Here is a 13223-nt window from a genome sequence, read left to right as displayed (position 1 = left end):
CGGTGTGTGCTGCTGTTTGCCCCGGTGCTGTTCGTGTCGGCAGCCCTCGAGACCCCGGCCGGCTGCCAGGCAGCACGCGTTTCGCTCCCGCTGAGCGCTGCCGGGCTCTTCCCGGTAAGTTTCACCTCGCACAAAGCACCTCCAGCAGCCCAGCGCCTTCTTTGCCAAGCGGACCTCGGGCTGCCTGCGCACCTCGGGGCTTCCCCCGTCGGGGGGAAAGGGGGCGATGCCGAGGTCCTGCCGACGGGACCCCCACGAGGGGTGGGCACCGAGGGGCGGGCACCGAGGGGCGACCAGAGCGGCGGCGGCGGCCCCGGTGCGCGCACCCCCGACGGGGCCGTCCGGCCGGCGCGGTGCCGCCCGCAGCGGGGGCGGGGTGAGCGGGGCTCCCGGCCCCCCCCGGGCCGCCCGGGCAGCGCACACGCCTCGCACACTCACACGCGTGGCGAGAGGATGCGGCGGCTGCGCCCCTGGGCGCTGGTGCCGGTGCTGGGCGCCCTGCTGGCCGCCGGCTCCGGGTCCCCGTCGCGGAGCTACCCGCACAGCGCCCTGCTCGACGGGGCGGCCGCCTACCTCCTGCGCTGGGGCCGCCGCGGCAGCGCCCTCGCCTTCCGCCTGGAGGTGCGCACCCGCGGCTACGTGGGCTTCGGGCTCTCGGCCAGCGGCGGCATGGCCTCGGCGGACATCGTGGTGGGGGGCGTGGAGGGGGGACAGCCCTACCTGCAGGTAAGGACCGGCTCCTTCCCCGAGACGGCACCCCCCGCTCCGCTCCCCTGCCCTGCCCCGAGCCCCCTTGCCCCGCCAGCCTCCTTTCCCCGACCCCCGGTTCTCCCGCAGCCCCCCGCTGCCGGCCTCCCCCTGCCTCCCGCACGGCTCCCCCGCTCCCCTCGCCCTGCTCGGCGCCGGCCGGGCTTGCTCCCTGCTTGCTCCCTGCTCGCTCCCTATAACGCCCCGGGCTGCCGATGGACGTGGCTCCGGGAACAGCCCCCGCTGGCCCCGGCCTTTGTCTTCCTCCTCGCCTCACCCGGAGATGCTCCGACCTTGCCACCGAAAAGGGCACGCCACTTGTCCCTCGCCTGGCAAAGTGACCCCCGAAGAGTCCGGCAGCCTTGGTGTAAATCCCTAGATATTTTCCCCTAGCTGTCTAGGTGTTGCTGAGGCCGTGGCTGGGGACGTGGGCTCAGCCGGGGCTTGCAGAGAAGCTCCGCTCCGAGAGGCACTGGGGAAAGGGACCCTCGCCGCCGGTCTCCCCCTGAGCCCCTGCCTGGGGGGATTGCTGTGGGGCCAGGGAGCAGGGACAGCACGTCCCGTGAGACAGAGAGGGGAGTAAGGCTCGGCGTGGCGACCTGTCACCCTCCTTGCCTGGATAACAACTTTTATAGAGACAATTTAAGGGCAGAGTAATGCCCGGTACAGTCGAGGAGCTGTCTTGCTTCATTTCGTTGGAGCTAGCTGATCTTTGAAGCTGCTGCTTAAATTTTGAGAGTTTTCTTTTGTAAGAGTATGGATTTTAACTAACTTTTTGCCATAAGAAAACCAAATGCCTAAGAATCTCTCTCTACTGTTTGTCAAGGCTATAAAATCAAACCTTTTCTAGAAAAAGGGTGCTTTTAGCATAAATATATTTTTCTCCTATATTTTCTCCTATTAGTTTACTACATCAAGTTTAGCGAAATATGTGTCTTATTTAAGTTCAAACTAACGATTTCCAGAATATTTTTTTCTCGTATTTCAAAGTGAAGATTATTCTTTTTTCAGAAAACCTCAGTCCAAACAAACCCCTAATAATAAGAAGAAAACCCATTCTAGTCATTGAGCAGCATGGCTCTTAGAGGTGCAGAATGTGAGGCTTGCTGGAGCCCTACAGTTCAGAAGATACACATCTTAAGCATTAAAAGAAACCAAACTTTCTGTTTGGCTAAAATTTGGCTATCCTCTTTTTCCAAGCAAGCATTTTGGAAAGGCATCCAAACCAAAGGTGTCCAGTGACACCAGGGGAGAATCCATCACTTCCCTTGGTAGTCTGTGGCAGTGGCAAGCCTTTGCCCTTCCTCATTTCCAGTATTTGTCTGGCTAGGTTCAGATTCCAGATATGCACTTTCTCTGCCAGATTTAAAAGTCTGTCTCCTTCACCCAGCTCCCATAAAATAATTTATATGCTGTAATCAAGTCACTCCTCTATTTTCTTTTGCATAAAATAAATAGATCCATCTCTGTATGTATCCCACTGCAGGTCATTTTCTCCAGCACTCACTGTGCTTTTGTGGCTCTTTTCAACATCCCTCATAGGTTTTCAGCATCCTTAAAAATATCGTGTATACAGAATTTCATTCTTCATCCAAAGACATCACATGGCAAATAGAAAACGGAGAGAAAGGGGAAAGACTGTAGCAAGTGCCTCCTGTCAGGGAACAGCTGATACTTTTCCTGAAACACTAATTTAACACATAAACATCTGCTATGCAAAGTGCTATGAGTTATTGTGTTACGCTCTGGAGTAGATAAGGCACAGAAGAAATAACTTCTATCTGTTAAGCTTGCTGGCATCTTGGTATTTTCACTATCCCCATTTCTTCTCCAGTTAGGCAGCAAAGAAAGGTTTATTTTTAAACTGGGAGGAGGTCTTTTAAAAAAAGGTGGTCTGTTAAAAATATTTCTGTGCCTTCACTGAAAGAAGGAAAGGTGAGAAACAAAGAGGATAGCCTAAACGCTTTGAAGAAACGAAATTTGTCCAAAGGTTTTTTTTTTTTTTTTTTTTTTTCTGGACAGGCAATACAGACTGATATAAAACAAATACCTTGTTCCAGAATCCTATTTTAATAGTGTCTAATTCTTTACTTAGACACATAGTTAATATTTTTAAAACACTTCATTTATTAATTGTATATCATCATTTACATTATGTGCTACTAAAAAGATTTATTTTTTTTTTCATAGATAGCGGCCTTGGAAGTGTGTGGTTTTATGCCTAGCTGCACACTGGAAGATTTGTACACCATATAATGAAAGAACTTACTTTTCTTTTCGGTTTTAGAAATATGTTTTTTTTCCATGATCATCAATCGGAAAATGTGCATCGTGGTCTAAACTCTTAGAAGGGTTATTTTCTGGTTTCTTTCACAGTTTTGAGACGCTAGTTAGTGGCCTGATTTTTCGAAGTTGTTCTGAAACACCTTTATAGCCTTTCAAGTGGGCATTAAAATTGCTAGTCTCTTAAGAGAATTTAGCTTTTTCCCCACCTTAAATCCTCTCTCCTCCTCTAAAAATAGAAAGTGTTCTCAGAGGGAAGAGTCCTCTTGTGGGAGCAGACATGTAAATGAAGTTAGACTACCACCCTCTGTAAAGGAACTAACAGCAGATACTCCCTGGTTTGTGAGAGAGCAATGTACAGAGGCAGAGGAAAAGTTCCAGTTCATTTTCAGAGAGGAGAGAGAACATTTCCTCTGGCATTTATTCTTCATCCTCTCACAGCAAACAGATGTGATTCCCGCCATCAGCAGGCAGTGCCTTTCCTTTAAAAAATCTGATGACTCAAAAGTTCTGGATATCTGAAATTGGATTTTACTTTATTGGTTTTTAGACGTTTTGTGATCTTTGGTGTAGTGGGTTACTTGCTTTACTTTGCTTTTCCATGTCTGAACTGTATTTAAGGAAAAGGAGGTCTGGCATAATGAGTAAAGACTGGAAAGATGCAAAAGACATAATTTTAGTTTTCTCTAAGTATATTAAGGTAAAAAGTGTTATGATGCCATGTGAGAGAAGTACTGGAGTAGCTTTTTGAAGAGGTTTTGAATGATTCTAAAATTACACACTGATTATCGTAACATTTTGGGAAGTCAGTATTTGGAACAGGAACCTAGACATCTTTGGGGAGGGCGTAGAAGACATAGCGTGCGTGCATGCATGCATACATGCACATCAGTGTTGTATTTTGAGGGAGCCACCTCCACCAAAAAGAAGCAGATCAGTGAGCACTTAATTCTAGCATGTCCCTAAGAGTCCCATCATGCACAGTTGCAGACTACGTGGGGTTTGGGTGAGCATGTTTGAGAAAAAGTAGAAGATACCAACAGGGTCTGGTATTGAAGAGCTGAGAGCTACCTTTATCATTGTAGGGAGGGGGTGGGCTTGGAAGAATAGCTCGTACTCAGCAAAATGTTCCCTGCAATATTGCTGTGGTCACTTGCAGCATGTGTTGCTCTTCATAAAAGTTTTTGGGACAGCTCCAGCTTTTGCATTTAGCGTTCCTTCCTGCCTTCTTCTTTGTGTGTGTGTGTGTGTGTATGCTTATGAATTGACACAGCATGCATTTTCATGCTAGACCCATGCCTTTTCCTTGGTCTCCACCCCTGTCTGGAATTGTGCATCCCCACCCACAGCACGTAGCTGCTGAGAGCCCCATTTTGGGGAGAGTAATCCTCCTTGATGAATGGCTATTTTGTGCAAGTTATACAAGAGAGTTGCATTGTTAGAGTCTTCTGTTGAACTTGCACAAAAATAGTCCCTACTCAGGGTGAATAAGGACTGTGTGTCACTAAAAAGTACTTTATTATTCATTACAGCCTTGCTTGTTAACTGTCACCCAAACTAAAGAATATCTGTTATCAAATGTATCCCATGGAGTTAGCTTAATTGCTCACAGGGAAGTACTTGGAAGAGATTTTAAAGGACAGAAAACAGTGAGCATTCTCTGTACTTAACGATATGCTGCTTTTAAGTGCACTCATGCCAACAGCAACAAAAGAAGTGTTTAGAAAACAACTTGAAAGGCACCAAAAGAGAGATGCAAAGTGAGTGCCACACTGACATATCTCAGTCGGTGCTTTGTTGGAGGTATTTCATGCCTTCGGGCATTGTGGCAAAATCTCCAGATGACTAATGAGCCCTCTTGGCTTCAATGTGGGGCATTAAGAGACGCTACAGCGTACATCTCCACCGGCTGGGTGCTTTGTATTTCCCTTTCAGAGGTACAATAGTTAGGACAAGGAAGCAACAATTGGTGAACAGAAGATGAGAATAATTCTGGAGCTCTTGTGTTTTGCAGGCCTCAGGGGTCTGTTTTGCAAGCTGTTTTTTGTTTGTTTGTTTGTTTCCAAAATACCTGGTGTGTTGCTTGCAGATTGGATTTTGGCAACACCAAGGAAACTTTTACAGCTCCACAAAAATAAGTACCTCTTACTGGCAGAGCTTCACACCTGGAGCAATATGGAAAAGTAGCCACCATGAGTGATGCAAAGGCTTAAAATTACAGGGTAATGGTTTTATTCTCCATATAAGCCATATCTTAGAAATAGGAGAGGGATGAGGGGAGATTTTTGAAAGCACATAGAGAAAATGTTGGGAACAAGTCTCATTAATATTTGTGCTTCAAAATCCCTGCAGTGTTTTGAAAACTTCCTCATAATTGAAGTAATTAAAGTTATTAAAACAAGAAAACTTGTGCTGTTTAAATGGGTTCCCGTATAAGGAAAGTTCTTAGTGATAAAGTACAGTTGTGAGATTGGATCATGCAGTATCTCCTAGTTACAGTTTTCTTTCCCTTAAAACACATTGCGACATGTTTTGTCTAGTCTGTGTTAGGATAGCCTTTAATCTAGCTCTGTAACTTCTGATATAATTGGAGTATAAATTCCAAAATCAACATTTATTCTTGATGTAAAGACTCCTTGGGACTCTGTTGCAAAGTCGAATTCTCCATGCTGATAAGCAATGCCATATTTCAACTGCTGATGCTTCTTACACCTGTGTGTGGCAAGCTAGAGAGCCCGCCATGATTCAGTGCTTTTCATTTGTGTGTGTAGAAAGTGAAGTTTTTGTATGTTCCATGGGTGCCACAGAAACCAAGGGTTTCTACAGGTTGTTGGCTACTGGATGGCAGCCCTGGGCAGCATCAAACAAGATATGAGAAATACACTGAAGTGTATTCGACTTACAGCTTACATGAGCAAAGACGTGTCTCTCAGTAAATAATTGTTTCATGTATAAAAAATGCTTTTTTTTTTTTTTTTTTTCCAAAGCCAATATCTGTACATGTACACACATGTGCATGCATTATCTGGGTACATAAACACAGAAGTGGAAAATGTGTGTCTGTATGTGTGTACATTTAAAAAACAGCCCCCCCCCCCCAATTATTATTTGTTACAGATAAAAATGTTCCATCCTTGTGACAGTTAGCAGTATACCTGAAGTAAACAAGCTACATTGACTCCAGTGTATCTCAGGCAGTGTAGCTGGAACCATACCAGGAGGAGATGCAGTTTGTCAGAGCTGTCCCTGTGACTAAGATCTGGGCTTCTCAGGAAGAAATGAATCATCTCATGCTAATCTGGTGTGTAGGTTAAAAAAAAACACACACCCAACAAATCAGTCCATTAGCTCTGACCAGTCTGCTTACAGGGCAGCAGCTGAACTTACTGATCCCACTGACTTCAGGAACTTCTTGCAGCTGTTTGATTGCTGCTGCTGTACCTTTTTCTGTGGATATTTTTCCATTTGCAGGCCAATCCCAAGATTTGGATCAGTCAACTGGAATGCTCTCAAGGTGTTCCTACATGAAGCAGTGGTGCTTTCAGACTCCTACTACTTCATGTTAGTTTTCTGGGGGTGGGCTTTGCTTTTCACTGACATAGGAGTATAAGAGTATAGTACGATCTTTGCCTTGAACTCAAGCTGTAATTATTTGGGGTTGAAAAAAAGTTTGTTTGCTTATTTGTAAACTCATGCTCTGTTTACTTCTTGCCAAATACAATGTACAAACAGTTGTGTGTTTTTTTTTTTTGTTTTGTTTTATATGGTAATATCCAGTGTGTGCTGGAACCATGAGCAGCAGGATTCCATCTGAATTAAATGCAACAATAAAAAAGAGAAATGTTAACCACAGTTATTTTTTTGGAAACCCAGAAAGACATAGCTTGGTGCTGATTTCAGACAGAAGTTTTGGTCACTTCTTTTGCACACTATGGCAATTTATCCATTCTATTTATACTAGGATAGATCTCTTCTGCCAACTTTCGTGTTGGTTGCAGCTTCCGAATTCCTTTGCCAGTCTCGTCTTCAGCCCCCATCTCAGATAACATCAGATGGGTAGTCTGGGGATATTCAAAACTGCACGAGCTGCCTGCAGACCACAGGTGAAGACTAGATGTGACAAAGCTTGATTTTTCCCTCATTTCCCATTCCTAGCTTGTCCTTTGACTTGCTTGCAACTCTTCCACTGCTGCTGGAATGGCAGGGAGCTCCTGGCTGGAGGGGGGCAACACACATAAATCAGAGCTGCTCCCAAGCCAAGCCTGCAAGACGATTGCTGGATGGGCCACAGTTTGGAAGCTGTTCGCTGCTCCTTTAGGTTGAAAGGTGCTGTATATAATTTAGCATGGGAAATGGATACCATAAACAAAACGAGCTTGTACATTGTAAAGATCTGGGGAGGGAGTCCTATAAACACCTGTTCAAGTATGCAATAACAGCTGGTAGTGCTTTTCAGGTCAGGCTTCTTGGTGCAGCTGTGCTTACATTCTCTGAGGATAAAAAAGCCCATTTGCATCTTTTATTTTATTTTATTTTATTTTATTTTATTTTATTTTATTTTATTTTATTTTATTTTATTTTATTTTATTTTATTTTATTTTATTTTATTTTTTAACAACCTTAAGAAATTATTCTTCCCATCTTTGTAGCACAACAATCAGAAACTGTTTATGCCACACAACATTTTTTTTTTGAGAAAGAAGGAGGTTAATAGGATCTGAAAAACTGTGCAGTATGATGGGCCTCACTTCTGGAAAAGAACATACAAGAACTTGTACAATCAAGAAGATTTTTCATTTTCTGTAAGTTATTTCAACTTCTAGGTAGCATAAGGAACGAGATACCTAACTATTTGATCTCACAGCATAGCCCCCAATTTAAAATGCCAGCATGCCCAATATAATCAATGGGAGTGCAGAAGCTTTCAATGTTTCAAAAGTAAACAGTTTATCTAAGTAAATTGTAAAATAAGAACAACATCTTAGTTATTTCATGGCATGACAAATAATGCTTCCAAATCTTTGTTTAAAACACTTATTGTTTAAACAATCAAAATAAGATGTTTGAACCAGAAAAATAGTCATTACAGCTTTACCTTCTTTCTATAACTCCTATGCTTCTGTAAAATTGATGTAAAACTTAGAAGCTTTATCTTTATTTCACATATATATTCTGTGTGTGCATAAGAAACCAAAGAATCTGGATTCAGGGGCTGACAGTAAATAAAGCTGTATTTACAGGTTTTTGCTGAGTGTTTCAGAAATTCAGTATTAAGGACCTGATAATTATTACTGATCTGTGTTGGAACTCCATTAAATTCAGAATTATTTGTATCAGTATAATCTTGCCCACAAAACACACAGGTTTTCCGACTGTATGGCATGCCAAAACCAAATCTTTGTAAAAGATGTAGCCATATTAGTGCCTTTTCCTATTTGGTAGGAAGAATAAACTGTTCTGAAATGAGGCAGGTTTCAGACCATCTGTGATGGATATTGAAGCACTGTGATTCTGTTGATGAAAATGTCCCACTCCTTTCTCAACAGAATTAAATGTGTGAAACTTGCAAATTTAGGTGAGTTCTGTGTTACAGCAGACTATCTCTGAGAGCATTCAGGACCATATTTAGATTCCTTCTGTTGAGCTGAACCCCAGATGCCTGATGTCTGGCTTCTGGTGCGTTCATCCTCTGTGCTGTCCTTTGGCCTTGTAAGTCACATTTACATGCCTTCAGAGGAACCAAGCTTTCTCCCCTGAGCAGACACAAGGATTTAAGTGGAGTATAGGCTGTCCGAATGTGGTAATGTGGTGTTACACCATAGTCCACAGGACTTTTATTTGTTACCATTTTTCCTTTCTGAAAGGAAGCATCTCTAGATACACATTTTTATGTCTTTAATGTTTGTGATGCCACCTACCCAAATCACAAGGGGCTTACCTGTGTTGCAAGAAAGTTATCCACATTATGTATGTTCCATGCTAATGCATGAATATAATTGTTTAAAAAACAATAGTCTTTACACAGACTTTGTTTAGCAAGTATGAGCATAGATGACTTCAACTTCCAGACATTTTTTCTTACTTTTCCAACATACTGTTGAAAAGGATGTGGCATCACAGCTTGTCCGTGTGTCTTCTTTTTTGATAACCCCCTTTTGTTCATTAAGGTTGGTACACAAACATGTGTGTATGTGTGTCTTAAAGTTTTGTAAGCTCTTATGAATAAATTGAGTAAAGCATGCATAGATTGACATAGTCTGTTATTTGAACAGAAAGAGATCAGAATGCTTTGGCAACGTGGCCTTGTTTTGTTTTCAAAGTGGCTAACAAGCTGTTTTCATGTCAGGGATTGAGCAATCAAATTCTGAGCTGCTCCGAAATTTTCTTGTTACATTATTTGATTTTAGTTTTATGATGAACGTCTGGATAATTTTTAACAAAAGAAATAAAAATAGTAATAGAGGCAGTTCATAATTCATAAATAGCTCCTGGTAAATGTATTCATGCTAGATTCCCCTAGTGCTGCCCAATTGCACTCAGTGGAGTTACAGGACTTGGGCGATACAGGAACATCCCCATCTTCCCATGAGTTTTATGAATTTGCTTCCTGGGTATTCTCAGGATCCTGGTGTCAAGGGATGTTTCAAGGTGATGTATATCAGGCAGAGGAAGTAAGCAGAGCCAGCAAATTCATTAATTCACAGAAGTTTTCACGTGGGAAAGATTAACGTTAGTTGGTCAGATTAAAATCTACCCACAGAGTACTTTCTGGGGAGTGACGGAGCGAGGTGCCGCAGAGGCGATGCAGGGTCAGCAGTGAGCACCCATGTGGGCAGTGGGATCACCTTCCCCAGAGCACTCACCTGCAGGCACAAAGGGAGCCCCTTACAGTGAGCCGGAGCTGGGACCTGTCTTTGACCGTCATCCAGGAGAATGAAATCATTCCATTGACAATTGCGTTATCAAGGCACATCTGAGCCATATCTTAATTACACAGCTTCTTCCAGTTATCTTGCACTCTCCCTGCAGGCTTGTAGAGTTCAGGGCTATATAACATGCTTGCTTTTTTATTTTATTTTATTTTATTTTATTTTATTTTATTTTATTTTATTTTATTTTATTTTATTTTATTTTATTTTATTTTATTTTATTTATTTTATTTTATTTTTATTTTTTGGGGGGGTTACAGAGAAATATTTTAGAGATTTTAAGAAATGGTGAAGATCACCAGAAAAATATTTGAGTGTACGCACCTAACTTGGCTTTATATTTCTGAACTTTCCTTCCCAGATGTTTCAGGCAAAAACTTTCAACCCAATCCCATGTGGAAAAGCTATTCTTGGATCTCTGGGTGCTTATTCTAATACAAGGATGCCTCCTTCCAGTTTAACCTAACATTTCAGAAAAGATATCACACTTACGTAAAAGCCAATGTTCACAAGGATACAATTCTAGTCCAGATAAGCCCTTACTATTTCTAGGATGAAAGCAGAGGTTCCATAGAAATGTGTTTTCAGAACAGGGATGGTATTCTGTGTAGATACACACTGTCTATGTCCACGCTCTGATTTAGGGGTGAAATTGAGCAATTGAGCATTTTGTTCCCATAAAATACCCACCTTCAAGTACCATCCCAGAACAGGCCCATCATTTCCATCTGGAAGAGCAAATTCATTGTTCTTTCTCTAAACAAACATAACTCATCACTTTCCTTTCTTTCAGCATAGAACTCCAGCTCCCAGACCTCTCTTTTGCTCTTTCTGATGAGAGTTTTTCCAAGTGTGTATTTTTTCATATAAGTATTCATTCACTTATAGTCACAAAAAAAGTGCTGATGGGAAAAGGACTCTTTTCAGTACCTTTCGTTTTTTATTTATTTTTTAATTATTTTTTATTTAGATTTGTTTTGGAGGTGAAAAAATATTGAATAATATAGTTACAGGAAGACAGAACTAAATCTGAATGTTTTCATACTGATAAAAATGGTCTGCTTCTTACCCTTTTCTTCCTTGAACCTATATGAGATAATTTCATTAAATTTTTCATCTAAATTAAAATATCTTGATGAAATGTTTGGGCATGCAGCTATTTGTACATCAATAACAGGCAGACCAGCCTATGAACTGTGACTGGTGTGCACATGGTCTCTTGTACACACAAAGATTTCATGGGTGCAGTTAAGTTGAAGATTGTGGCTCCTAAATGATCCTTTAGTGAATTAAAACTGGCAGCCACTTTTACCAGTATTAAGATACTCGGGCAAAACATTTTACAGTTTTTCAGCTTTGTTGTCTTCTCTTTAACAAAGGGATGTAAAAGCTAGAAATCCCTCTAAAAGGAAATGGAAATCCAAATAGCTTGAGTTAAATGCCTTCAAGAAGCAGCAGGTGTTGTGTTATTTTGCTAAGGACAGTGCACTATTAATGGCATCTGCCAGTAACATGTTAAAAAAAAAAAAAAAAAAAAAAAGACAAAATTGCCTGCTATCAGGTGGTGTATTATGGAAAAAATTAGATGTTTTGCTAACCAAGGCTAGAGGCTCTCCTCCAGGACTGTATGCTCAGAGCTGTTCCTGCAAACCACCCACCCCTGCCCCAGCCTGAGCAGAAACAGCCTAAAACTCATGGGCGGGCAAGCAGAGGATGCACCTTGGAGGCAGTGGTAGGAGGAGGCTGGAGGAGAGAGAGGAGGAGGCCGGAGGGGCACTGCGCGGCCACTGCAGCTGCGCAGGCAGGAGGAATTTGGGGTGAGGAGGTTAATGACCCAACATTGCTGCTCAGCTCCTGCATTGTACCGTGCTTCTGCTGAGCCGGGGATCATCTTTCTTAACCTTTCCTCTAAGAAAAACCACCCAACCCCAAACCAACAAATAAACTCCAAAACCCTCCAGGCACCTTTTGTGTGCACTAAGCACTGTTCATCCTGGTTAAACTGCAGGATTCCTGGTTCCAATCGATTTTAATCCAAGAGGTTTCCTTTTTGTGGGGTAGGAAAAACAAAGTCGTGAAAAGAGGGAACGGTGATTTTGTTGATTGGAGTATTAAGTGAATTTCTTTCCCTCTGTAATTTCCCCAAAGTTCACAACACCCCAGTTATGATAATTTAGGCTCACTGGTTGAGTACAGCCTTTACTTTCATAGTCATGTACAGGCAGTTAAAGTTGTTCAAGACATTTTTAAGCTGCTTGCCAAGGAGACTTGCTTTCTTGAAGATTTTTAATCCAAAAAAAAAATGTTTAGTGTCACCCAAACTGTCATCCCTGAATATTTTACATAAAAACAATGTTAAGTGGATTCAGCATTCCACAAAAAGGTTTTTTTTTTTTTTTTTTTTTTTTTACTTAATATTACCTTTTAATGACGGTCCACCTTTTATTTTCAACAGGATTATTTTACCGATGAAAACAGAGTACTGAAAAAAGACCCACAACAGGATTACCATCTGGAATATGCCATGGAAAACAGTACACACACAATATTGGCTTTTAGCAGAGAACTGCACACTTGTGATACAAATGATAAAAGCATAACGGTAAGATGCTCTGACTATACATATAGAGATGAAATAAATAACTCAGGCCAAAAGTATATGGGATTATGAAACTGGTTATTAAAATCTCATTTTAGTAAAATAAAATAATTAGAGAAATTCACTTAGCAAATGAATTCAGCTCCCAAAGCACTTTCCAAAACATTTATTCTGCCAAATTAACCAGGAAAAATACTTGTGCTGGTTTTATTAAACTCTTATATTTTAATTTCAGCTTTCTTTGTTCCTTCAGTTCAATGCATAAGATTCTTTAATTCGTAACACACCATGTGAACATAGGATTCGAAGAGGTATCTCTGTGCTCTCAGATCCTGTGTCCTACAGTTGCAATCATTCAAGAAACGTCAACTTGAGAAACACTTTTAGATCTTACAGTAACTTGCAATTCATCTTAAATCTAGACTTTTGAGCATATAGAGCTGAAATGTTTCATTTTTGGTTTAATTCTATATTAAAAATAAAGACATTGAAGAACTTAATGATGCAAATTTTTCCATGGTAAATACTTCTCATGGAAAATTCTGTTGTTGCCCTAGTGACTGCTGGACTTCATTTTAAATTATATGAAGTTGATGATTTTCATATTGGAAATGACAGGTAGGTTAGAGAGATTTACAGGGCTTTCTGTGCTTTGGCTTGTTTAC

General features: G+C 41.7%; 1 protein-coding gene across 1 annotated transcript in view; it reads left to right on the top strand.

Annotated features, from left to right (window-relative positions):
- Positions 1-416: 416 nt before the first annotated feature.
- The window catches only part of MOXD1 (monooxygenase DBH like 1), a 54500-nt gene continuing 41693 nt past the window's right edge, over positions 417-13223 (top strand). Inside the window, exons 1-2 of the mRNA XM_082757883.1 lie at positions 417-726; positions 12415-12561. Coding sequence (XP_082614009.1) covers positions 454-726; positions 12415-12561 — 420 coding nt within the window. The 5' untranslated portion in view covers positions 417-453. The remainder of the gene's footprint in view (positions 727-12414; positions 12562-13223) is intronic.

Source organism: Aythya marila, assembly GCF_965140915.1.
Source record: "Aythya marila genome assembly, chromosome: 3".
Lineage (NCBI taxonomy): Eukaryota > Metazoa > Chordata > Aves > Anseriformes > Anatidae > Aythya > Aythya marila.
The sequence above is the reverse complement of the archived record's forward strand: the minus strand, read 5'-3'. Positions and strand labels throughout refer to the sequence as shown.